The sequence below is a fragment of the Microtus oregoni genome, unplaced genomic scaffold (assembly GCF_018167655.1).
Source record: "Microtus oregoni isolate MIOR12 unplaced genomic scaffold, Mior012 000048F_ref0000485, whole genome shotgun sequence".
In the NCBI taxonomy this organism is placed as follows: domain Eukaryota; kingdom Metazoa; phylum Chordata; class Mammalia; order Rodentia; family Cricetidae; genus Microtus; species Microtus oregoni.
This window is the reverse complement of record NW_024543222.1, coordinates 10,325,640-10,351,075: the sequence shown is the minus strand read 5'-3', so window position 1 is coordinate 10,351,075 and position 25,436 is coordinate 10,325,640. Positions and strand designations below refer to the sequence as shown.

General features: G+C 47.9%; 2 protein-coding genes across 6 annotated transcripts in view; one reads left to right on the top strand and one right to left on the bottom strand.

The window, feature by feature from the left end:
* Arsg (arylsulfatase G) overlaps positions 1–19,320 on the top strand; it is a 127,212-nt gene extending 107,892 nt beyond the window's left edge. For 2 of the 4 annotated variants that reach the window (XM_041635649.1, XM_041635650.1), the window contains exons 10-12: positions 6,665–6,785; positions 13,439–13,529; positions 18,100–19,320. In XM_041635649.1, coding sequence (XP_041491583.1) covers positions 6,665–6,785; positions 13,439–13,529; positions 18,100–18,374 — 487 coding nt within the window. In that variant the 3' untranslated portion in view covers positions 18,375–19,320. The remainder of the gene's footprint in view (positions 1–6,664; positions 6,786–13,438; positions 13,530–18,099) is intronic. The other 2 variants (XM_041635651.1, XM_041635652.1) reach the window with 2 other exon arrangements.
* The window catches only part of Wipi1 (WD repeat domain, phosphoinositide interacting 1), a 37,954-nt gene continuing 31,821 nt past the window's right edge, over positions 19,304–25,436 (bottom strand). For both annotated transcript variants that reach the window (XM_041635654.1, XM_041635653.1), the window contains 4 exons: positions 24,260–24,367; positions 23,520–23,638; positions 22,833–22,933; positions 19,304–19,837 (listed from right to left, as the gene is read on the bottom strand). In XM_041635654.1, coding sequence (XP_041491588.1) covers positions 19,790–19,837; positions 22,833–22,933; positions 23,520–23,638; positions 24,260–24,367 — 376 coding nt within the window. In that variant the 3' untranslated portion in view covers positions 19,304–19,789. The remainder of the gene's footprint in view (positions 19,838–22,832; positions 22,934–23,519; positions 23,639–24,259; positions 24,368–25,436) is intronic.

Below are 25,436 nucleotides of genomic sequence, written 5' to 3'. Positions count from 1 at the left end.
ACAGCTTGAGTAAAATTTCTCTTAGATTTTTGAAAGAAGGTGAGGAAGGTTCTGCTCTCTGCCCGAGATGGGCATCTCCATTCTTGTTCTGGAAGGAGGACCACACCTGACTCTGTGCCAGAGATGGGAATCTCCATCCCTGTTCTGGATGGAGACCCACACCTGGCTCTGTGCCTGAGATGGGAGTCTCCAACCCTGTTCTGGAAGGAGGACCACACCTGTCAATAGCAGGAGTTGGCTGAACTGATAAGAAGATCTTGCAGCAATCTCATTGGAAAAACAGCTGGAACTGCAGAGAAGCCCCAAGCTACCCTAGGGAGCCCTGCTGATACTAGTAAGACAGTGGTTCTATGGAAGGGATGAAGGTCAGCAGGTTCTGTCTTGTCTGCAGGCATAGAATTGGTCCAGATGCAGAAGCTCTTAAGTCCTTGTCCACGTCTTATCCTGTGGTCTATATGATATATCCTAGGTGGTACCCAGCCATGCATCCCCTTGCAAGGCCATCTGCTCTCTCCTGGGTCTGGCAGTGGTGAGTGTTTAGGGAGAAGGGTCTCTTACCTGCCTCCAGAGATGCTGTCCATAAGAGACATTTGTCATTTGTTGTCCAATATCCCCTGATGCTCTAGGACCCTCTTTCTCTGAGGTAGGTGCTTTTAGGACTATGCTTGCCTGTAGAAGAGACTCAAGGTGGGGAGGTGCAGAGGTACTGGGGTGGGCTGCCAGTCAAATGTGAACACAGGCTAGCCCCTGAAGCCTCTGCAGTGTGACTAAGACCAGGAAGGGGTGGAGACCTAGCTTTTTCGGGGATAATGAGAGGGAATACAAATACCGGAAGAAAATTAGAATGAAATGCTAAAAAAGAACCTGTTTCTGTATTCTAGGGATAGTTCATTCCTCCACTGGAGGTGGTTCCGTTGTCATCTCTTCTATTCCTGGCACCTTTCCATACCTACCTCTTTCACCCCCGGGGGAGAGACGATGAGAGTCACTCCTTGATCCTGGTCCAAGTATGCTTAGCCCTTCCCCAATACCCTACTTCTCTCTTTCCATCTTTGGGTCAGATTTCCCCAGTTCATTACCCAACCTTGGATCCCAGGGCTGTTCTACCAGAAGGAAGCCTCCCCCCTCATCTGACCCTTTAGCTTTCTCTCTGCTGGTATATCTTGGGACCCAGCAGGCAGAACCCTTCTGCACCCTCACCGTTACCACCCAGTCTCTACTCCCGTGACTTCTCGCTTGGATAAGAGCACCAACCGGTTGGATGGGATAATGCAAGTCTAAGATCCCAGCTCCTTGGGAGGGGTGAGATAGGAGAACAATTGCTTGAACTTAAGAATCCAAGCAGCCTGGACCACATAGCGAGATCTTATCTTTAAAAAAAAAACACAGTATACAGAAACACATACATCCCCTATGAACAAACTTCAGAGAAACACGAAAAAAGAAAATAGTTTCGTAAGGATGGAAGATGCAGATGGTATCCCCCTGCCTGCTGCCTGGCCAACCTTTCACTCACTGGGAAGATCCCTCTGTCTCAAGCCTCTCCTTTCATGAGTGAGACCTGCCTTCTTCTCTTACTATCAGAGGGTCTCTGGAGGTGGTGCGTTGGGGGGCAGAAACCCACTTAGACATCAGGCCCATGAAGCACAGTGCCAGAACCCATAAAATGTTTACACGAGGGGTCCAGGCATGCAGCTCAGATGGTAGAGTGATTGCCTAGCATGCACGAAGCCCAGGGCCTGATCCCCAACACTGCATACACAGGGTGTGGTAGTATGTGCCTGTGATCCCAGCACTCTAGAGGTCAGCCTTGGACACATGGCAGTCTTGTCTTTAAACAAGAGAAAAGAAAATCCTTAGGGCTGTGAGATTTGTTACTGGGTAGGAAAGCTGGTACAGCACAGGACCCGAGTTTGAATCCCCAGAACCCACATAAAAATCCTGGAATAGCTGAATGCAGGCCTCTAACCCCGGCGCTCTGGGGGGTGGGGACAGTAGGATCATTGAGGCGTGTCGGCTGCCAGCCTCCCTCTGGATTCCGTGAGAGGCCCTGTCTCTAGGGTCTGCGTAGAGAGTCATAGAACAGGACACAAAACATCCTGTTCTGTGTTCTGGCGTATGTGCCGAGTGTGCACCTGCACATAAATGTACATACACCAATACTCCCCTCTCTCACACACACATATACACACACATGTAAAACAAAGAAGAAAGAGAAAAATACTTTAAAGTGAAATAAAATGGTTTATTATATATTTGATGTATTTGTCCTTATGTCAATAGTTATAAAATGTAATTTCTTTCTTTTTATTTCTGACATTTAAAAATTCTGCCTATGTGACCCGGCAGTTTTGGCACATGACTTTAATCCCAATACTCAGGAGGCAGAGGTAGGCAGATCTCTGTGAGTTTGAGGCCAGCCTGGTCTACAAGAGCTAGTTCCAATACAGCCAGGGCTACACAGAGAAATCCTGTCTTGAAAAACAAAAAAACAAAACCAAAAAACTCTGTGTGTGTGTGTGTGTGGTGTGTGTGTGTGTGTACGCGTGTGCACGCATGCACACACTTGTGAGTGCGGGTGCTCACAGAGGTTGGAGTTCCAGGGAGTTGTGGGCTGTATGATGTGGGTGCTGGGAGCCCAACTCAGATCCCCTGCAAGAGCTGAGCCTTCTTCCCAGCCCCTCTTTTATAATTAGAAGAAGAAACCTGTGAAAGCAAAAATGCCCACCCAGCTAAGAAAAAGCTGAGCATCAGAAGAAACATGCTGGACAGGCAGCGTTGGGTTTTGCAGGTTTGGGGTTTTCTTTTGTGTTTGTTTTATCTCTTCAAGGTTTCAAAGACTTCCAGGACCTGTTTCTTGGGTTAAGGCTGAGGTCTGGAGGCTCACAAGGAGCCTCGGTAGGACAGATCTGCCCTCCAGGTTCACGTGCAGGAAAGCCCAGCGTTGGGTCGGTGTGTTCCAGGAAGCATTTCCCTGTCCCAGGGCTAACCTCAGGGGCTGGGCTTCTGCCATCCTTTGAGGAATGGCTTCTTGACAGCCCGGCATGCCCGTGCTGGACTGGGCTACCTTGAGCAGTGGGAGTCGCCAGACCTGTTGAAGATGTTTCTTTTGTGGGTGAGAGTTCTCTTGGAGTTCTGGGGAGACTAGAAACCTCTGAAGGACATGCCAGACTGTCACATTGGGATTCCCTGAGCCTTAGCTTTAGTTTAGTGCTGTGTAGGTAGGATGCCAAACCTCACAATGCAGAGGAAAAAAAAGACGGAGGAGAGAAAGTATGTAATTCATTCTGAAAGTTCAGTGCCAGGTCTGTTTCCCTGGTTGGGCCTGTCTGTGATGCTGATGTCTCTTACGATGAACAAAGAAAGCCTACAGTCCACTTCAAATTTGTGTGAGTGAGTATGTGAGTGTGTGTATGTGAATGTGTTCGTGAGTGTATGTGTGTCTGAGTGTGTGTGTGTGTGTGTGTGCTCTTGTGTATGGAGGCCAGAGGACTCCTGTTGTTCCTCAAGCACTGGCCTAGAACTCATCAATTAAACTAGGCTGACTGGCCCATGAGATCTGGAGATCCACCCATCTCCACCTCCCCAATGCTGGGAGGACTCTGCTGCCCAGATTTCTGTAAACGTGCATTCTGGGAATCAAACACACGTCTTTGTACTTGCAAGGCAAACACTTTGGTGGCTGAGCTATCTCCCCAGACCATTTCACAAAATCTAATACGGTGTGTGTGTATGTGTGTGTGTTGGTCAAGAGGTGGCGTATTGGTCAAGGGTGTTTGTTAAACAATCAAGAAGACTGGGCTTTCGATGCCAGCACCCACATAACAAGCTGGATACCCCACGAATGCCTGTAACCCCAGCTCCACGGTGGGCGGGGTGAGACAGAGTGAGGAGAATCACTAGGGTTTGCCGACTTACTTCCAGACTTGCAGAAAACACACCAGCCCTAGGTTCAGGGAGAGACGCTGCCTCGAAGGAATAGAGAGTGACAGAGGAGGGCAGCCAACACCTTTTACCAGCTTTGTGTGCATACAGGTGTGTAGACATCTCCTTACATGTGCTCGTAGGCACGCAAATTAAAACGATCCATTGTAGAGTGTAGATCCTGTTTTTCTTGCTTATGGGTTTGATACTGTTCTCTCTTAGGGGTACAGTTGAGAGAGAGAGCGAGCATGAGTTCTAACAAACAGCCTTTTCAGACCACGCTGTCGATAGATCTCTTTGCTTCCTGGCTTGTGGCAGGGACCGCGGACTCTGGACAGGTTTCCAGACTGTTCTGTACCCTGCTGAGTGCTGATTCTGCGTGCCTTGACTGCACACCAGTGAGGGATGCCAGCTCCGGGAGTGCCTATCTCAAGAGATAAGCCACCAGCCTCGTGAACTGTGAAAGCTGCGGGCAAACAGAAACACTTTGTCCCACAGTCAACGAGAAATTCTGCCGCAGGTCATAGGAGAACCCTGGAGAGGGGAAGGAGCTGGGCCGATTGGAGACATTACACGCGTGGCAGGTCCTTCCTGTAGCCTCTGTGGGAGGCAGAGAGCCACTCCCTAGAACGTAGAGTGGATAAATTGGAAAGACATGGCCCTGAGAGCTTTCCCACCCGTGATCCTGAATTCTGCTGCTGTCCCAGCCTCAGGATGGGACATCTTTTCTGGGAGAGTCTAACCCATGGCCCAACCCCCTGGCTCTGGCAAGTCCCACTGTCTCTCAGTTCCTTTGGCTCTTAAAATGATCTGTGGAAAGGGCAACCCCTCTGTTCTTCCCGATGACCTGCCCCCATCTCGTGACATGAATACAGTAGCTTTTAGGAGATAGGCATAGGAATTCCATGTGACTTAAAAAAAAAAATCACACGACACAAGTCCACAATCTTAGCCCTCAGAAAGTGGAGGCGAGAGGATCAGGACTTCAAGGCTGATCCGGGTGTGTGAAACACAGTCTTGACAAACAAACAGAAAGGAATAAAATCCCATTAACAAGACCCACCCAAAGTGTTAATAGCGGGTGGGGCCGGAGAGATGGCTCAGTGGGTAAAGTCCTTGCAGGCAAGGCCTGAGTTTGGATCCCAGCACCTGTGGTCAAGCTGGACACCAAGGTATTATTGGGAACCCCCGTGCTAGAGGATAAAGGATCCTGGGGACTCACTGGCCAGCCAAGCTGAAGTATCGAGAGACCCTGTCTCAGAAAACAAGATGCGGAGTGATGGAGGAAGATGTCTGATGTTAACCTCTGACCTCCACACACATACACGTGGACAAGCACATACATGCATATACTGCACACACAGAATTTGAATTCTTCTATCTATCTATCTATCTATCTATCTATCTATCTATCTATCATCTCTCTATCATCTATCAATCTATCATCTATCAATTAATCTATCTACCTGTCGTCTATCTATCATCTCTCTATCATCTATCTATCATCTATCAATTTATCTATCTGTCATCTATCTATCTATCATCTATCTATCTATCTATCTATCATCTATCAATCTATCTATCTGTCATCTATCTATCATCTCTCTATCATCTATCTATCTATCATCTATCTATCATCTATCAATTAATCTGTCATCTATCTATCTATCATCTATCTATCTATCTATCTATCTATCTATCTATCTATCTTTCACGTGCATTGGTGGTTTGCCTGTATGTATGCCTGATGAGAGCATCAGATCTCCCGGAAGTGGAGTTAGAGTCGGTTGTGAGCTGCCATGCGGATGCTGGGAATTGAACCTAGGTTCTCTGGAAGGACAGCCAGTGCTCTTAACTGCTGAGCCATCTCTTCAGTTCCCAGAATTTGAATTCTTAAAAGAAATTAACAGTAGTTACTCGATGAACTAGTTTTGTATTATTTTCTCTTTCTATGTCTGTATGTTCTAACTTTTTCCCACTGTTTTGTAATGGACAAAAAAAAAAAAGAGTTAAAGCCAAGTCTTGGAAGCAGAGTATTTTATATGTCATAACTAAAATGTGACGTGCTTCAGCTAAAGATTAGCTATTCCTGAGAAAGAGAGACTCAGGCAACAAAAAGTGAAGCAAAGCCGGGCAGTGGTGGCGCACGCCTTAGATCCCAGCACTCGGGAGGCAGAGGCAGGCGGATCTCTGGGAGTTCGAGGCTAGCCTGGTCTACAAGAGCTAGTTCTGGGACAGGCACCAAAGCTACAGAGAAACCCTGTCTCGAAAAACCAAAAAAAAAAAAAAAAATGAAGCGAGTGTTTTCCTGTAGACACCTGCCACCTGCCACACACTACTCGTGATAAGGCAGCAGCCAACTCTTTGTCCTTGGGTTCAAAGGTGTGACCCTGTTAGTCATTGTAAGACAAACAGCCAGCAAGTGCCAAGCTCCATCTGTATCTCTTCCCTGTTTTACCCACGCATCCACCCTGGGAGGAAGCTCTTGTTATTAAAACATACATTTCACAGAATAGGAAGTTGCAGAATTGGATGTTAGCTAGGTTAGCTGAATCTGAGCCTATATAAAATCTGACCACCCCCTGCCTCTTGTAGCAGGAATCCAGGTAGAATCCCAAAGGGAGACAGTCAACGTGGGCTTTCTGCTTCTGCTCAGTGCTGCTAAGGGTGGGGTTTGATCACAGGAGAGCCAGGGACAGTTGGAGGAGTTGAGACAAACCGTATCTTGTTCTTTCTGCAGCATACTAGACATCTTCCCCACGGCAATAGCCCTGGCAGGAGCCAGCTTGCCTCCCAACCGGAACTTCGACGGGCTTGATGCCTCCGAGGTGCTCTTTGGCAGGTCGCAGGTGGGGCACAGGGTAAGTGGAGGAGGCTTGTGTCTGGGCTGTGTCTCACATCTCACACCTGCTACCTTGATGCAAAGGGCCCCTCAGAAGGTGCATGCCAATGGCTGGCGCCGACTCTCTGTAAAAACTCCCAGTGAAGAATTTAGAGACGAACCACTTCCAGTAATTCAGTTTGCCAATTGAAATTTCTACTTAACATTTTGGCTTAGGGTGGAGTGATGTGTGTCTAAGGTTTAGTATCCTTTTTCTGTGTGCATTTAATTTTCTGACATAACTTGGGCACTCAGCACATCTTTGTTGGACAAGATGCCTGCGCAGTTGTAGGCTCAGCTAGAAGGGAAGCTCTCTGGGGGCAAAGGACCCATCTGTTGGGTTCAGATTACAGTTTCTATGTACCTAACAGCATCCATACCCAGCCGGCAGCCAATGCATGAAAAGTGGATGAGCGAACAAATGAATGAACGGACGAATGAAAGTCAGCAAGGTCACTATGTTCCCAGCATTCTCCCTGCTCCGGGAGGGCTCAGCACACTCTTCTCATCCTGTTCTTCTATTGTTGTTTACTTGCTTACTTTTGAAAGACCCTCTTGCAACAGGCTGACCTGGAACTTGCAACCCGTCTACCTCAGCCTCTTGAGTTCTGGGATTGCAGGTATATGCCATAAATAGCTGCCTATTCTTGAATTGGCAGCCCCTGGCCATGACTCAGTGGTACTTGCTGGGCTTCTGTGGTCCAGGATCCCTTCCTTATTGTCTCCTCCTTAGAGTGCTCCCAAGCACCAAATAGCAGCCAGGAAGTGTCCGTCCTGATGGACTTTTCCTGCCACTTCTATGAGTTTTCCATTTACTAAAAGGAAGAGGAAGTGGTGGGGGGTGCAGGGGCTGGAGTATCTTGGAGACCCCTGAGTAAAGTCCAGTGAGCACCCAGCAAACCAGGTGGAGACCCATGCTTCAAAAGGTCTATTTAATGCCTTTGATGGGGTCACATGGGAGTGGTTCAGATGTTCTTGTGGGCACTGAGGCACCTTCCCACGTCAGTCAAAGCCGGGCCTTAAGTGGACCTCTGCACTTCTGCATGTACTGATGAAGTTCTCAGGGCTTGGCAGATCAGACCCGAGCAGTCCTCTGAGGAGTTTTGGGTCACTCTCAAACATCTCTCTCTGTAGAGCTGTAGGTTCTCTGGGCCTGGCCCTCTTCAGGAGCAGCCTGACATAGGAAGACATTTTCTGCCTTAAGTTGGAAGTGATGTATGACCACTAGCCACAATAGCCAAGACTTCCGTGGAGGGGTGCCCCTCAGTGTTTATCGTCATGGCTACTAATAGAATAATGATCTTGACATTGTCAGGCCTCCCATGGACACTAGCTCTGTCTTGTGCTTACTTCTGTTCCCAGGCAGAGCCTTGCTGTCCTTTAGCATAAGATCTGTGCTTACTCACTGGGTTAGGTCCAGGAGCCAAGTGGAAGAAACAGGTAAACAGGTACAAGTCTTGACACCATCAGGGACCCACATTGCCTTGGTAACATAGCTAAGTGGGGGTTTGTTTCCTCCACACACCTGCAGTCTAGCAAGTGCTGGTCAGCCTACTGCCTACGGGGAGCTTCTGATGGCATCTTCACGTGGGTGCTGTGCCCAACCTCCCAGAGCTCTGGTTTCTTTCAGTGTGTGTTGTAGATACTCTAGAAAAGACCACTTTGGAATTTAAGAACAGGGATAATTGATGGCCATGAATTTGGGTTTGGTTTTTTTTTTCCTAGTCAGCCTAAACTGTTGAAATGAAGAGACTAAATTGTCTTGGGTTTGTAATAGTTTTAGAGGAGGGTCAGCAGATCCAAGCAACAATTTTTTATATACCCACCCACCCACCTACCCATCCATCATTCATCATCCATCCATCCACCCACCTACCCACCCTTTCATCCATCCATCCATCCATCCATCATCCATCCATCATCCATCATCCATCCATCCATCATCCATCCATCATCCATCCATCCATCCATCATCCATCCATCATCCATCCATCCATCCATCCACCCACCCACCCACCAATTCATCCATCCATCTATCCATGCCTATACATAATATGTATGTACCTCTAAAAATATCATATGTGCATTGTGTGTGCCTATGTGTGTGCACTACACATTTATAGTGCCCACAGTCATCAAAAGAAGGTACCAAATCCCCTGCCAAGTGGAGTTATAGACAGTTTTGAGCCTCAATATGGGTACTGGGAACCAAACCCTGGTCCTCTGTAAGAGCGGGAATTGTTCTTAACCCCTAAGCCATCTGTCCAGCCCCTTGGACCTCTTCATAAATGCAATTTGTATCCACCCACAGATCTGTCCTCCACTTAAAAGGATTCTGATATGCGTTGGCTTAGAAATCATTCTAGTTTCTAGAAGCCCAAAGAACTTCCTAGACAGTCAGCTCAAAACATGACTCAGATGCCTCTCAGCGGTTGACTTCTCTGTATTGCAAGGGTAGCCCAGATCTGAAGAGAGAAACAGCCCAGAAACACATATCCTCATTCATCTCCCAGGGCCGTGGGATGAGAGTCTTAAGGAAAACAGTGGCTGCTAGCTTTATACCCATTGCTTTATAAATCACTGCTTGGCCTATTAGCTTTAGCTTCTTATTTGCTAACTCTTACATCTTAATTTAACCCATTTCTAGTAAACTGTGTATTGCCACGAGGCTGTATTGCTTACCGGATAAAGTTCCGGCGTCTGTGTCTGGCAGGGCTATGTGGCTTCTCTCTGACTCTACCTCCTTTCTCCCAGCATTCAGTTTAGTTTTCCCCATCTACCTAAGTTCTTCCCTATCAGGCCAAGCCAGTTTCTTTATTAACCAATGATATTCACAGCATACAGAGGGGAAATCCCACATCACCTCCCCTTTTCTGTTGAAATAAAAAAGGAAGGTTTTAACTTTAACATAGTAAAATTACATATAACAAAACAGGTATCAAGTAAGAATTATAGTTACGATATGTATATCTACTTTATCTTTTATCATAACTAAGGAAAAACTTTAACTACCAATTCTTCAACTCCATCAAAGACTCCAGAAGGATACAATATTACCTAAGTAAACAGAAAGTGCATTGTAAGCAACTTCCAAAATTCTAGAACTGACAGAGACATCTTGCTGCCTGGATAGTCACCCAAAGTTCTTCTGTACTGTTGGGGCATCCATCTTTAACCTACAGGCCCACAGTATCCAGCAGACTTTTCCATGAAGCAGGAAATTTCAAAGACAGTTCCACATATATTGGCAGTTTGTCAAACACTTTCTTCTGTGTCCTGCAGAATGTCTGGCAGACTCTTTCATGAAGCAGGAACCCTGAAGGACCATTTCACCTTTAGGCAAGTTCAGCCATCATTTCTCTGCAGGTCCTGCATGTCCAGTTTACACATCATACTATCAAACAGTCCAGGCAAGAGCAGTTTCTTGCCCAAATGGCTCACCAACTCCATAAGGAGCCTCTTCAATGCCCATCTTCCTCTTGAAGTAATTGGTGCTGCCAGGAACAGATATATCTCACTGTCATGAAAAGTTCTAAGTTCTTAAACATTTTAAATGCCATATTGTGTAGCCTTTGAAAGGTTTTAAAAACGCCTAACCATCTGAAATACATCTTTGTACATCTAGAAAATCTAACTAACATGACTACAAGCTTGACTATTATAGATGACTCTCTATTTACCTATATTTCTTAATTATACATTAAATTTTTAAATGAGCTGCACAAACACAATACCTTAACCAAGAGCAGAAATAGACATATAACAAAATTGACCTTAAATTTCTATCAGTAAACCAAGATCCATACCAATGTAAATTATTCATATCTATAGCAGAGAGGACTGAGAGCCTGAGAGGGGAGGGGTACCCATTCCAGAACCTAGTGACACACTTTCTATTCTCCTGACTCCAAGATGGAAGCTGGGGGTGGTGACATCATGAGTGATCAAGTCATGTCTTTCATGATCAGGTCCACATATTGTCATCGAAGGGAAAGTTTCCTCAACACCTCTGCATTTGCATGGTCCACTGCAATCCGGGCCAGCTGTGGGCTATGAACAGTTTGGCACAACAGAAGCCGTACATTACAGAAACATGTACAGCCATCACTTCTCTTAGAGAGGCCCCTAGTGGTGATATGTGTCATGAGAGCGACGTGCAGACGGCTGACACCCCTCTCCCCTACCCCTGCTTTTGGAGACTTGAAGCTGTATACGCCCCAGCCTGCTTTGGTGCAGGAGAACACCTCAGGAGATAATACAGGGGGCAGGGTGACACTCCCATGCTTGACAAAACAACAAAACTGTAGCAAAGCAGACCAGAACACAGGAAAGAAAAGGAACCGGGAAATCTGTGCAGGATTGCGGAAGATAAAGTCACTCGGCTCCCAACTGTGGCCCAGACGTCTGGAGAGGAAGTATATGTAGCCATGATTGCGTGTAAACTTACAGCCTTCTCTCCATGTTTATGTAAACAATAATGCTGCCAACGGTCTGCTCCAAGCAGGTGGCTTATGTGAGTGTCTCGAAACCCACCCCTATCTCTAAGAACAAGCCAGCCCAGTTTTGTTTCTCGGGTTCTGGAAGTTTCCGCTAGGGCCATTTACACCTTTCGAATGTGGCAGCCTCTCCTTTGGGAGGTGCTATTATTGAGCCCCAAATGATACCACGGTTTGAAGAGACCGAGCTTGACTGTGTCTTCTGGGGGGTCTGAACATATCACAGATGGAAGACTCTAGATGGTCCAGGTCCTGTGTCCATCTGTGGTCCCCACCTCCAAGCCCTTCTCAAGGAAGCAAAGCGGTGTTCGATTGTGACGGGCGTGGCTCTCTGGGGATGGAAGAAGTGAGGTTTTCAGTGATGACTTCCTTTCTTCTTTGGAGGAAGCCTACTGGGGGTGTTTGTAGGTTTGATGGAGAGGGGCAGGGAAGCAGCAGGTGCGGGAGAGCCTTGCCCAGGGCAGCATCCTCTCAGGGTACTGAAACTGCGGGTGGGCGGGGGCAGCTGTTTCCCTCTCAAACAGATGTTTCTCATTATTTTTTCCCCAAGCCCCACGGAAACTTTGATTCATGTAAGTTCCTTCCCAGCAATATATACGGACATGATTCATACCAGGGCAGTCTCATGCCTCCAGCCCAAACCCACCAACCTACCAAGGATGCTGGCCTTTTATTTCCTACCAAGTCCTTCCCTCGGGACCTCTGAATTAGGTGTTTCCGCTCTTGAGGGTAATTCTTCCATGTCTGACTGAATCAGGAAAGATTTCCTCAGCAGCAGAGTGGGACTGAGTCATAGGTGTCTGTGTTCAGGCTAGGCTTGGGCTGGAGCCGTAACTCAGAGGTAGAGTGTGTGCCTGGCTTCTGTGTGGGGCCTGGGTTCGATCCCCGGCACTGTGATAAAAAGTCCAGAGGCAAAGCTATGCTTGGTGCCGGAGAAATCTCACACTTCTCATGCCATTCTTGCTGAAGAGACCTCGAGAGGTGATCCGGGGATGAAGGAGCCAGAGCTTCATCACCAGCCCCAGGATATCTGTAAGCCATCTTGTTTGCAGGCTGCTTTCTGCACCTGGGACTCCTGGGTGTATGACTCAAGCAGCTATAAGAAGTCCCTTTCTAGAAAAGGGCCCTGACCCATGTTTAAAACATTGCTGTGGCTGTGTTGGAATTTTTAATTTGTAAAGTTAGAAGGCACCGGTCCCCGACATGCAAACCTTGCGGATTACAGAGCCAGCATTGGGCCCATGAAACTAACCCAGTGAGATCTTTTGGCTTCTCAGAGTTGTCGACCATCCCCCCTAAGCCCCTAGTGAAATGACAGTTTTGTGGTGGCTCCCAGGAGCTGGCCCCCATCAGCCACAGGCTTGTGCTTGACAGTATTTTAGAGGTATGGGTAGGGACCATGGCACCTAGCATGATTTTCTTTCTAGTGTAGATAGGTATGTATGTAGTATGTGCTTGGGGGGGAACACATGTACCACATCTGTCTGAGTGATATTTTATTTGTATTTTAATAAATAAAGCCTGCCTGGAGATCAGAGTGTGAAGCTAAGCCTCTAGAGGCCAGGGAGTGTAGGCACACACTTTTAATCCCAAGGAGACTGAGGCAGTCGGATCTCTGAGTTCAAGGCTACCCTGGGCTACGCTAGGAATCAGATCCAGGTGGTAGTGGTTCACGCCTTTAATCCCAGCACTATAGAAATGGAGACAGGAGTGATGTGGTTTGGTGGGGAGAGGAATATAAAGGAGAAGAGACTGTAACTCACTGGTGTGTGGAGTCTGAGGTTTGGTGGAATCGCTGCAGTCTAGGCTGTCTGAGGATCATCCCTGCGGTCTGAGCATTGGTAGAGGTGAAAGGTCTCTCTAGTGGCTTACTGCTCTGCTTCTCTGATCTTCAGCTTGAACCCCTATAAAGGTCTCTGGGTTTTTATTATTCATGCTCCATCTGGCTGTGGCGGTCAGAGGACAACTTTGGAGAGTTGATTCTGCCCTTGCACTTTGCTGAGGTGAGATCTTTGTATATGGGTTCCTGGGATGGAGCTCAGGTTGTCAGGCTTGCGCGTCAGACACGTTTTCCTGCGGTGTGGTCTTGCTGGCCCCGGGTGGCGTTCTTAGACCCAAGCTACCCTCTCTTTCTCAGGTGCTGTTCCACCCCAACAGTGGGGCGGCTGGAGAGTACGGCGCCCTGCAGACCGTTCGCCTGGACCATCACAAGGCCTTCTTCATTACCGGTAAGTGGAACCTCCCATGTGTACGCTTTGGGGTTCCCTGTGAGAGGGGGTATGGCTCTCTTTTTTGAGGAGCTTCCAGCGTGCACCTCTGACTCTGCCGACTGAACCTGAGGGGCATGAGGACATTCTGGAACCATCAAAAAGGAGACGAGGCCTTCCTGCAGCAGGCTCAGAGCTCTGGCCTCTTCTCTCTCCCTCTTTTTCACACAGAGAACGGTTTGCTGCCAATTAGGATTTAAATGCCGCTTTAGCTGCTGATGAAACAGGAGCTCAGAGACCCTTAAAAACGTTATTCCTTGGCAATGAACTGTTTCAGAGTTTAAAAGTGTACATAGCAGACCGACAGAAGCCTCCCTACTCCTTGGTTCACTCAATGACTGTCTTGCAGGTGTACTTTAGAAATGTCACATGGGCTGGAGAGGTGGCTTAGTGGGTGTTCCAGCTGGCTTCCTACTGCTGTAATGAAAACCGTGACCCAAAGCATCTCGGGGAGAAAAGGGTATTTGGTTCGTCACAGAGGGAAGTCAGGATAGGAACTCAAGGCAGGAACCGAGGCAGAGGACATGGAGAAATGTTGTCTATTGACTTCTTCTCTGTGCCTTGCTCGGTTTGCTTTCTTACACCTCCTAGTACCACCTGCCCAGTGGTGTCACCACCCCTGGTGGGCTGGGCCCTCCTATGTCAGTCATCAATCAAGAAAATGCCCTCCCGATTTGTCAAAAAGCCAATCCGATGGGGGTATTATTTTATTTTTATTTTTTTCCAGTTGAGGTTCTCTCTTTCCCAATGAGGGAACTTTCTTTTCCAAACTCTAGCTTGTGCCAAATTAACAAAAACTTACTAGCACAGTGGGTCAAGGTACTTGCTTCCAAGCCTGCCGATGTGAGTTTGATCCCAGGCATCCACATGGTGAAAGGAGAGAGCCACCCTGTAGGTTGTTCTTTAACCTCTACATATTTGCTGTGGCATAGATACACACACACACACACACACACACGCATGCACATATGCACACGCGCACACCACACATACACACACCAATGCACAAGCATACGCACACATGCGCATGTGTGTACACAAACAAAATGAAAATTAAAAGATTAAACTGTCTTGAAATGTTTGTCCCAGGATTTTGCACTTAGTTAGAACCCTAACATTTTGAAGTTAATCAATGAAAAACAAAACAAAACAAAATAAAAATAGATGAGAAACTCCCGCTAGGTCTCAATGGAGATTTCAGTTTGATTCAGTTATTTCATGCTGGAGATTTTCAAAGAATTATATAATTAAAAAAAAAACCTACGAAATTTGTTTTCTGAGTATAAAATGTGGTTGCAAAACCAGAACAAGCCCTTTGAGTTCATAGCTCCAGGGATCTTAGAAATGATCCAAGAATCTGTGGTTCCTAAACCTCAGACAAAACAGTCAGATCTTTGCTATGGTCTAAGGGACAGTTCGGGGTCAGAGCCCCTTACATTACATGATCTCAGAGGCATGGGCCCTCCAGGCTGAATTGATTTCATGCAGGGAAAACCCTGCCACAAAGCCCTTGGCACCACAGTACTGGAATCGTAAACCTTACCATGAAGTAATAGGGCTGTGTAAAGTGATCACCGGCAGACAGGAATTACAATCTCAAACTCGAAAGAGCCAGGGTGGGGACAGGGACACTGAACACTGGCCGCATCTGAGGAAAACTGCAAACGGGGGAGGGGGGATGCTGCCATTTTCTGGATCCTCCCCAATGCCTTTTAAAAATTTGCATCTTAATTATTTAAAACTGTGTTTGGGAAATGCAGATGAGGCAGAGATTGGGTACCTATGAGTGGGCACCTACTTCGTCAGGATAGAGAACAATTTGTTCTTCCATGATGGGGAGATGCTGTTGTGGCCTCGAGCATGGAGTGGCCTTGGAGATAACCAGTCTTTTGGTATGCAGCCTAGAACTAGGGAAGCCCATGGATTTTCCTCCCTACCCCCTTTCCAAAAGTCATCTTTCTTCCTTTTCCTTTTCTCTTTTAACGTGTGTGTGTGTGTGTGTGTGTGTGTGTGTGTGTGTGCGTGTGCATGCACATGTACGTGTGCCTGGGTGTTTTATACATCAAGCACCTTCCTTCTTTACTCTCCATCCTATACCGCGAGGCGGAATTCCTCACTTGAACCCAGACCTCACTGATTCTGCCAGCTTGCTCCGGAGATTCTGTCTCTGCCTCCTGAGTGCTGAGATTATAGGTGGGCTTCCACCTCCACCCACTGTTTTTGTGAGCACTGGTGATCGGATCGTGGCAAGCATTGGTGAATACTATGAAGACTGACTACTGAGTGTTGGCTTTTATTAGCATGGGAAGTCAATTGCGGTTCATTCCCTTCAGTTTAGAAAAGTCTCTAACCCCAGGCTCTGATTTCTGTTCCTCTCCTGAACTTTGTGGGGGATGTCAGTAGCGAATAAGAGGGAGAGTTTTGTTTTTCTTTTGCTTTTTCACATCTACATTTTTTTTTTCTCTTGAGAGAGGGTCTCACTCTGTAATTCAGGATAGTCGTGAGCTGTATAGACCAGGCTGGCCTGGGACTCTTGGTCCTCCTGTCTCTGTCTCAAGGACTGAGGTTTTAGACTTTCTCCACCATGCCTGGCTCATTTCTGTCACTTAACAGCGCTCCACACCTTTCTTCCATGTGGTTACAGAAGCACCTGCTATTTTGGTCTTCCAGTTGCTGGTGTTCTCTCTCTCTCTCTCTCTCTCTCTCTCTCTCTCTCTCTCTCCACTCTTTCAGGGGTCAGCCAAGGATCCACAGGAGTTCATATGAAGATCTGAGGCTTGTGCTCTACGGCTGTCACCTGTTGTTCTCCATCATCATCGCCTCAGCCTTTCTCTGGAATTCTGCCTGCTCCACACTGCTTGTGTGGCATCCTCCCTGGGGGCAGGGCGGGGAGACGATGACACAACCTAGCAGGTCCAATACCGTGTACCTTTCCTTTCTGCAGGGTTGAGTCCCTTGCAGCCTCTGCCTGTCTTGCTTATTCCACTATAATGTTTTTATTGCTTTGCTAAAGTATGTCTCCCAGAACTTGATTTTGCTAGCTAGAGGATGGTGGTTCAAAGCACACTAGTGTACTCTTGCCTTAAGAGAGATTTATTGTGACTTTGTGATGTGTAGTATGCTTGCAGGTCTGTGTGTCATGGTATACATGTAGAGGCCTCTGTACCATTCTTTGTGTGCGTTCAGAGGGTTTGACTGGTTTTTGGGTTTTGGTTCATGTAGTAAGCATTTTTTTTTTTGTGTATGCTGATCCATTCATCATGGTTCTGGTGTTGTTGTTTTATAATTGTTTTAAAGATTTAAGTCTCATGTAGTTCAGGCTGGCCTCAGTATACTTTGTAGCCGAGGCTGGTCCTGAACTCCTGATCTTCCTGTCTCCACCTCTGGATTCCAGGCATGCTCCACCATGCCCCATCTTGGATAATACTCCAGCTTGGATCTGTCTGTCTATCTGTCTGTCTGTCTCTCTCTGTCTCCAAGTGACCTCGAACTCACAGAGATCTGCCTGCCTCTGGCTCCCACACGCTGCTATTAAAGGCTTGTGTCACCATACTCAATGAGACTTTTATGAGTCTCTCCCAGCTTTTGCTTGATTGGCTGTCAGGGCTTGTGTAACTTCAAGTGCTCCTTGCTGGTGATGGAGAGTCAAATTTTTGTCACTCTAGACAAAGATGGTAATTCCTGCTGAACCCAAGTGCCCATCATGGGAGGAGACTCGTAACGGAGGCTTTGATCTGCGGAAGGCTGTGGGATCGGCTCATTCTTCTTGAGAGTTCCCATTTCATTCCCGTCCATATGGAACCAGAAAGCCTTGTCTCTGGAGTGCTGGCTTTGGTCCCTCTAGATATGGTTTTGCTGAGTTGAGCTGTGGCATTGTGCTGTCGTCTGGAGGTGAGAACACACCACAGCTGAGCCTTTCTAGTCACAGTCATATTCTGTCGTAAGCCTGTCCTCAGACTGGGCAAGGGTGTAGACACCTGTCATCCTGGCACGCAGCACTCGGGTTATATCCTCTTCGGCTTAGGGAAATGGACCATCTTGACATCCACCAAGCTCAACAATCACCATGCGAGGAATCGGAATCAAAAAATGTCAGATTTAGGGGCCAGTAAGATGGCTTGGTGGGTAAAAAGCTCTGGCCACACAAACCTGAAAACTTGAGTTTGTTTGATTGCTTGGACTCACAGTGGGAGGAGAGAATCGACTCCACAAAGTTGTCCTCTGACCTCCGTGTGTGTCCTGTGGCTCCCTTCTTCCCCCAATTCCATTTTTAAAAACTCCATGAGATTTACTCTCAAAGGCCAGAGACAAAAGATATTTGAAAGAGATGTCTACTGGCTCAGACGGAAGGCAAGCCCAAGGGGCCAGACCTAATCCCTTTGGACAGAAGATCATTACTGGAAAGACAGACTACAATCTCAGGGTAATTTATCTGGGAGGGAGAACAATCATTTGAATCTGCAGGGCTGGCCTGTGAACCACAGCTCAGGGTGAAGGTTGGGTTTAACCACTTTGGCCATCCTTCCTGTAGGTGGAGCCAAAGCTTGTGACGGGAGCACGGGTCCTGAGCAGCACCACGCTTCCCCTCTCATTTTCAACCTAGAAGATGATGCTGCAGAAGCCATGCCCCTACAGAGAGGAAGCCCCGAGTACCAGTCGGTGCTGCCGAAGGTCGCCAGCGTTCTTGCCGACGTCCTTCGAGACATTGCTGATGACAACGTCTCCCGAGCAGACTACTCTCAGGATCCTTCAGCGACTCCCTGCTGTAACCCCTACCAAATTGCCTGTCGTTGCCAAACAGTGTGATGGGTGTTTTCTCCCCTATGAGAAAGACTATCTGGAAATCGTAGACAGGTTAGGTTGACTTCCAAACTACTAGATGTCTACTTTAGGAAGGAGGTTACACAATCTGGTTTGGAAGCCATGGCTTTCCCTCTCCCTGTGTAGACTGCCCCCTCCGCATGCTGGTTTGAGATGCGTCAAGTGGGCACACTGGGCACGGCAGGATTAAGCACCAGTGGGCACACGGAGTTGCGGCAAAGGTCCAAGCCCTAGGTTTTAAGCCTGGGCGATGACTTAAATCTCAATTGCAAATTGATTTTGAAAGTTAACACATGAAGTTGCCTGTGTATGTCCCCAGCACCAAGCAGGTCCTTAATGTTTTAGTTTCTATCTTGTGTCCCCAGTTCCCCAGGTCACTGGAGCACAAACCTAGCTGGTACGCATTGCTCAGCCATCTCCAGTACACACACAGACCACCAGGGTCTGACCAGAATCTGGCTTAGGGGATCTGGAGGAAGGTCTGGGAGACTTCAGTGTTGCTGGATTCCTTTGAGATGCCTTGAGCAGCACAGAGCTAAACCTAAGCTACGTCTTCCTGGGCCTTGGAGCAGAAGAACTCATGGGCCTTCTCTCTTGTAAATCCCAAATGGGAAGGCTATAAAGATTTAGGAGTTTGGGGCTGGAGAGCTGGCCCATCAGCTAAGAGCACTGGACCTGGGTTCTGTTCCCAACACCTACACGGTGGCTTAAACCTAAACAGCAGTTCCAGGGGACTCACTACTCTCCTCTGGTCTCTGAGAATTTCAGGCATGCGCATGGTGCACATACATACATACATGTAGGCAAAACACTCATATAGTAAAAAAAAAATCTTAAAATAAGATTTAAGATTTCTTCCCAGCCCCTACAACTTCTAAGAAATAAAACAAAAAAAAATGTAAACAAGTCACAAATGCATTGCCATGATTTTATTTCATTAGTGTCCTGAATGGGACTCAAGGGTAATAAACGATTTATTCCAATCACTGCAAAAATACTTTGCCTGGCTAAAATAGTTTCTCTCTCTATATGTCTGTAATATACAAGAAACACAATTCAAAGAGATTTCCCACTACATACATATTTTTTTTTTTTACACAGCATACATTTGACAAGGACACCCTTATAATATATATAAAATTCCGGCTATATACCAATATGGTTAGTTAGCATTTACACTGTGGTTTGAAGGTATGTGACTCCAGCGTTCTCCTCACCCACTGGCAGCCAAGGCTGAGGGGGCTGACCATGTGCTATGGCTCAGGCAGCAAGGCACTCAGGACCTCTGCCTCCCTCCCCTCTCTGCTCACACAACTGATTGCACTCCGTGTCTTCCACTGTCCTTGTTCTCGCCAGAACCACCCGACTGGGGGTGTCCTGACTTCGGGGTGCGCTTCTTGTCAGGACTGCTTCGCTTTGCCCTTCTGACTTCCGCGGCACAAGATTATCTACCAAAATCAAAACAGAATGGCCTTACTCCTCTCACGAAGAGGCAGGGGAGGCAGGCTGGGTTACCCAGGGGTCTGTGCTATGCGGATTAGCAAGGGAGGCTGGGCCTTTTGAAACTTTTCTATATGGCCCCAGACTGGCGGTCACTCACGACCATGGAAAAGTCCACCCATCTTACATGGGTGTGGACAGTTGTGGCACAGATCCCAGCAACACTGTTTAAAAACCGCATGTGTGCGCGTGTGCTCGTATGTACATGCGCAATTCTTCTTCTGAAAGGCTCGTCTTACTTGTAAACACTGACTGCTAAATGACTGTAGAAAGAACAGAGTGTCAGCACAGGTTCTTGGTCCAAGTCGCTGTTCTTTTGCTCACAGGGTTAATATTATGTCACAGAGCGCACAGACTGCATGCTGGCTTGCTAACGGAGCAAAAGCTGCTGGCCCTCCTTAAAGCCTCTTCCCAGGGTACGAGAGATGAGCAGCTGGCTTTCCTCTTGCTGGTCTTGAAGCGAAGTCAATCCCAAAGAGGACAGTGGTGTTGGGAGGGAGGGCAGTGGCAGTCTACTTTGTAAAGTGAGCTCACTATTCCTACCCGAAAGGGAAGTGATTTTGGCTAAGCCGATCCTTTTGTAGTCTCAGAAGCTTCTAAAGAATTGTGAGTAAAGATAGGGATTCTGGGAAATATCTGCAAGAGGCATGCAATTCAGAACACAGGCAGGGAGCGGGGCTTTCCTAGCAAGCCCAGCTGAACTCTTAGGCTCTGGAGCATGGCCGACATGGTTGCACTGAATGCAACCCAGCAGCACTTCTGCCTCTGCTCCTTTGTGCCTCAGCTAGAGAACCCTGCCTGCTGCTGACCCAGGACTTTGGTTGGAACACTGGCTCCTCTTCTCCATCTGCCTGCAGGTTGTGGGATAGGCGGGGCCTGGCGGCCACCATGACACCCAATACCCCAGGCGCCCAGAGGCTGTGCCACCTTAGCTGAACTCTAATAGTTCTGGGAACTTGTTTTCTGACAAGCACTTACTGGCAGGGAGAATTTCTTGTGTATAAACTTTTTTTTTTTTTTAATGCCAGGGATGGACCCAGCACCCATTGCTTCCTGAGCTAGCCATATCCCTAGCCTAGACAAGAATCTAAATGCAGTTTAAGCCAACTTAACACAAATTTGCTCTTTGAGAAGGAGAAAGGACAGTTGGCTTGTACCTGATGTCCTGGCAGTGTTTAGGTGAGCATGTCTACAACGCATGTGAACATTAGTAGTTTTGGGTGTGCATGCATGTACGTGTGTGCATGTACATGTGTGCATGGAACTCAGAGCCTCTTACATGCTAGGCATATATCCCATCATTAATCCATACCCTCCAACATTCCTTCTTAAATCGAGCGTCTCTGATTCTCCTCACCTCCAGGAAAACGGCTTACTCGGGGTTATTTTATACAGGATTCCTCTGGCAAGGAGCCACCTCCTACATGCCAGTGTTCATATTACTCAACTTCTGTAAACACGAAAGCTTGCAAGCTCTGCTCTGACTACAGCGAAGACTAGTTTGAGATGTATCAATCTTTCACTGCAGTCTCAGAGCTTTACCAAAATTGCCAAAACAGAACTGAGCGAGCATCAGACCTTGGCAGAATAGGATGCTCTGGTCATGTTTGTCCCCACTGTTCTGACCTAGATTTCTCTGGCTCCTGGAAGATGTGATACCAGTTAAATAGTTAAATATAGCCATTAACTTTCAGAAGACATAAGATCTCCTAATAGTTCTGGGGGGCATCGTGGGAGCCCACAGGCACCATTGGTCTAGGCAGCAACTGTTAGGCAGTAGGCCAACAGCTGTCATAAAATGCATAGTTTTTTCTTTTTAAAGAACTACTCCTTCCCACCATTAATATATAACTGTCACTTGGCGGCAATATATTTGGCAACTTGCCATGAAAGTCCAAAAATGTAAATTTCAAACTGCAAGCTACAAAACCAGTATGGAAGTCACAAATACCTCCTATTTACACGGAAAGGGGCCTCACCCACTTCAGGGCCCACAGGACCACGCCCCTTCTATTCCCTAAGTTCTGACATGGCATTGTATCCATCTGAAATGATCTCAAGTCGCCTATTGTGATTTTTTTTTTTTTTTGAGACAAGGACTCGTATAGCCCAGGCTGGCCTTGAGCTTACTGTGTAGCGAAGATGACCCTGAACGTCTGATACTCCTGAATCCCAACTACTAGGATTACAGTTACCATGCTCGGTTTTCTGTGCTGCTGGGAACTGAACCCAGGGCTTCATGCACAGCCAAGCATTCTAGCAACTGAGCCGCATCCCTACTCACTCGTATGCCTTCTAACTGACATTCACAGGAGGGGTGCACACTGCTTAAAGATGCAGCAGCCAAGGAAGCCCTGAGGACCTTTCCTCCAGCTGCTGGTGGAAGCCAAGTCCAGTGCTCAGGCACCCCTGGCGCCTCTCACTGCCAGCAAGCCTAAGTTGGATGCCGGGGAACCTTGCTGAAGGTGTGCAGGTGAGCTAATGCCACCCACACTGGCTTTGTACACGCGGTTTCCTAGTGAGTGCAATGCCAGAGCTGCAGGCAGGGTGCAGGTCAGTTCCTGCAGGACATGACCTGGCCCCTTTAACTGACCATAACAAGGAACAGGCAGCATTCTACAAGGGCATTCCTAGACGCTTCGGAAACCCCGACCTCACCAACAGCAAAGGCAGTGTATGCAGAGAGGCAAGGAAGGAGTCTGGGTCCATGGCGACCCAGGTTAGTATTTGGTTATGGCAATGCTGCCAGGCTCCAAGCATCACACCAGCTGGCTAGCCCATGGGATCTGAACCTGCAAGGTGGGTGTCCTATGACTCTCTGCATTTGGAAGATTAGTGGTTAGGAGCAAGAGCAGGGGCAGTGACTTTGCCTCTTGTGGGAGGCACTTCCTTCTTCCAGGCACACAGGACGGCGCAACTCTGTTAAGGGTTCCGAATGCTCACAGGGGGAAACTCATTCTCGTCGTCAAGACACACTGGTCCCGTGGCAAACTCATGTTCCGGAATAACTTCTCCGCGGAGCGCCCCACCATCCTCAGAGTAACCTGGAGGCAAGAATTAGAAATGGAACAGGTGGCACCCCGCGGGGAGTGCTGGAGGGTCAGGACCTGAAAGGGGGGAGGCAATGCTGGGTGCATCTCTGTCTCCCAAATAGAGGGATGGCTCAAGGTGAGTCTAAATCCTCTATCTAATCCCTGAGCCCTGAGAGGCAGGCAGGTCTCTCCCACCTCCCATCTGCAAGTCCAGCTCTTTGGAATTCTCAAGAAGTAAAGGGTTATTGTTTATTAATTGGTGCCTTTAGCCCCAGAGGCAGAGGCAGATGGATCTTTGTGAGTTCCAGGCTAGCCTGGTCTACACAGTGAGACCCTGTCTTTAAGAAAGAAAGAAAACAAAAAAGAAAGAAGGAAGGGAGGGAGGGAGGGAAGAAGAAAGAAAAGAAAGAAAGGAGAGGGAGGAAGGAAACCAGCTTTGGGCTACATCCTCCAGTGTTAGGGACCCGAGGTTGAAGACTATTACCTGGCCTCACAGTGAGGAAGTAACCATGGAGAGTGCTCATCCTGAGACACCGGCGTGGGAAGAAGGCAGCCCCATAGGAGCCCCCCCGCCCCGCCCCCACAACCAGTCACTCACCTGGCACAGTGGAGGCTGCAGATGTGCTGGGCCTTGCTACAGTTGCTGCGTAAGATGGAGGTAAGGAAGGTTTGAGGTCGTTCTCTTTGTTTTCGTCTGCTGTTCCTGAGCTGAGCAAACTGCTCGCAGCAGTTAAGAGAGAAGAGAAGAAGTCAGCACAGCTCCAGAACACCTTCATGCTAAGAGGGCAAGGGGGCTTGCGCTCTGCTGTTTTGTTATTTGAAGGTAAATTACAGACCCGCCGGGACGCCGTAAGACCAGCATGTACCCAAGGAGGTCAGCCAGGCCCCTTCAACATGATCCCTCCCTTATACCAGTAGGCAAAGCCCTGCCCTCTGCTCTTCAGGTGGATTTGGGCAAGAACGCCAAGAAATGCTCACAAGGTCGTGGGTGAGGTGCCGTGGCAGCTCACAGTATCCGGTCCACCACTGGTCAGCCTGCATATGTCACAGGATTTTAGGAACTCTGAAATCTGATTCTGTGAACATCTTTGACTCTTCACTGTGTTCCTAAGGGCTGTGCTAGGGGGACATCTCATTTGTGGTATTATGCTATGTATCTGGGTGCCGCCCCAACGAGGACTGGGGGTGGGTACCTGACCGTGGGGCTGAGCTGAAGCAAAGCCAGCTGGGGCCTTGCCACAGAGACTGCCAGGAGGGAGCAAGAGCAGCAAGAACACTGGAGCGGGTCACTGTCCCCAGCACAGAGGCAGCTCTGCACACTTGTTCCTGGATCTTCACCTGTGGGTTTTGATTAAGACGCACTCCCCTCCATCCTGAGGATCCACATTGTAGATGTAAAGGTGTCCATCGGTGGAGGCCACCAGCAGCCGCGGCAGTTTCTGGATCCTAAGACACAAGTGACGGGTTGCTGCAGATGTGTCCGCTGGCAAAGCCCCACTCCCCGCCTCCTGTCTCCAAGACTTCTGCCTTTGAAAACCCTTTAGCCCAGTGGTCCAGAGTTGGGACATCCGGCCATGCCTTTACATTCTCACCCGATCATCTATCTACTTTCAGGATGATTTCGGGATTTGTATGGGACGGAACAGAAGTAATGGATGTAGACAATAGCATCGGTGGAAGGCTACAGCCAGCTTAGTGGTGTCCCCGGACGGAATGTGGTCTCTGTGTTATGTGTCTGTGACTTCAGCAGTGATAGGAAGTGGAACAGAATGCGGCCGGCTCACCGTCTAGGTTTATAAACTTGTGTGTTTTACATGGAGCAGGTGAACATGCATGCAGAGGCCAGAGGGCAGCCTGAATTGTAGTTTCTCAGGCCCTGCCCCCTTTTCTTGAGACAGTTTTTTACTGGCCTGGAACTCACTGAGAGGCCAGAGAGCTCCAGGGACCACCTGCCTCCCCATCCTGTGATGAGACGACAGGACAAGCACATGCTTCCACATTCAGCTTTTTGTACGTGGGGTCTAGGGCTTCAACGCCAGTCTTTTGCTTCCATGGCAAGCATTTTACTTACTAGGTTATCTCCCTAGCCCCTAAAATTATTCTTTTTATTGTCTTCTGAAATAGGAGTTTGATGCTTATTCTGGGCTGGCATTCTATTTGCAAAGCCCCTGATTAGTCCTCCCGAGTGCTGGGATTCCGGGTGTACCACCATGCCCAGCTCATGGGTTTTGTTTGTTTGTTTTGTTTTGATTTTTTAACAAATGCCCACAAACTTATTAAATTAAGACACCTGTCAGCCCCATAGGCTATCAAGCTGGAACGCCATTATTTTATCTTACAAGACCAGAGCTTGTTTATCCGGCATCGTCATTGGGGCTAAGATTTGATAGTCATATGCCAACCCCCAGCTGCCCCCTGAGAATCCACCCTTAAGCCAGCAAACAGATTCCGCTTGCCCTTCCTGAGGCTGTTCTGCTTTTCTTTATTTCTAGTTATGTGCATATGCGTATGCCTG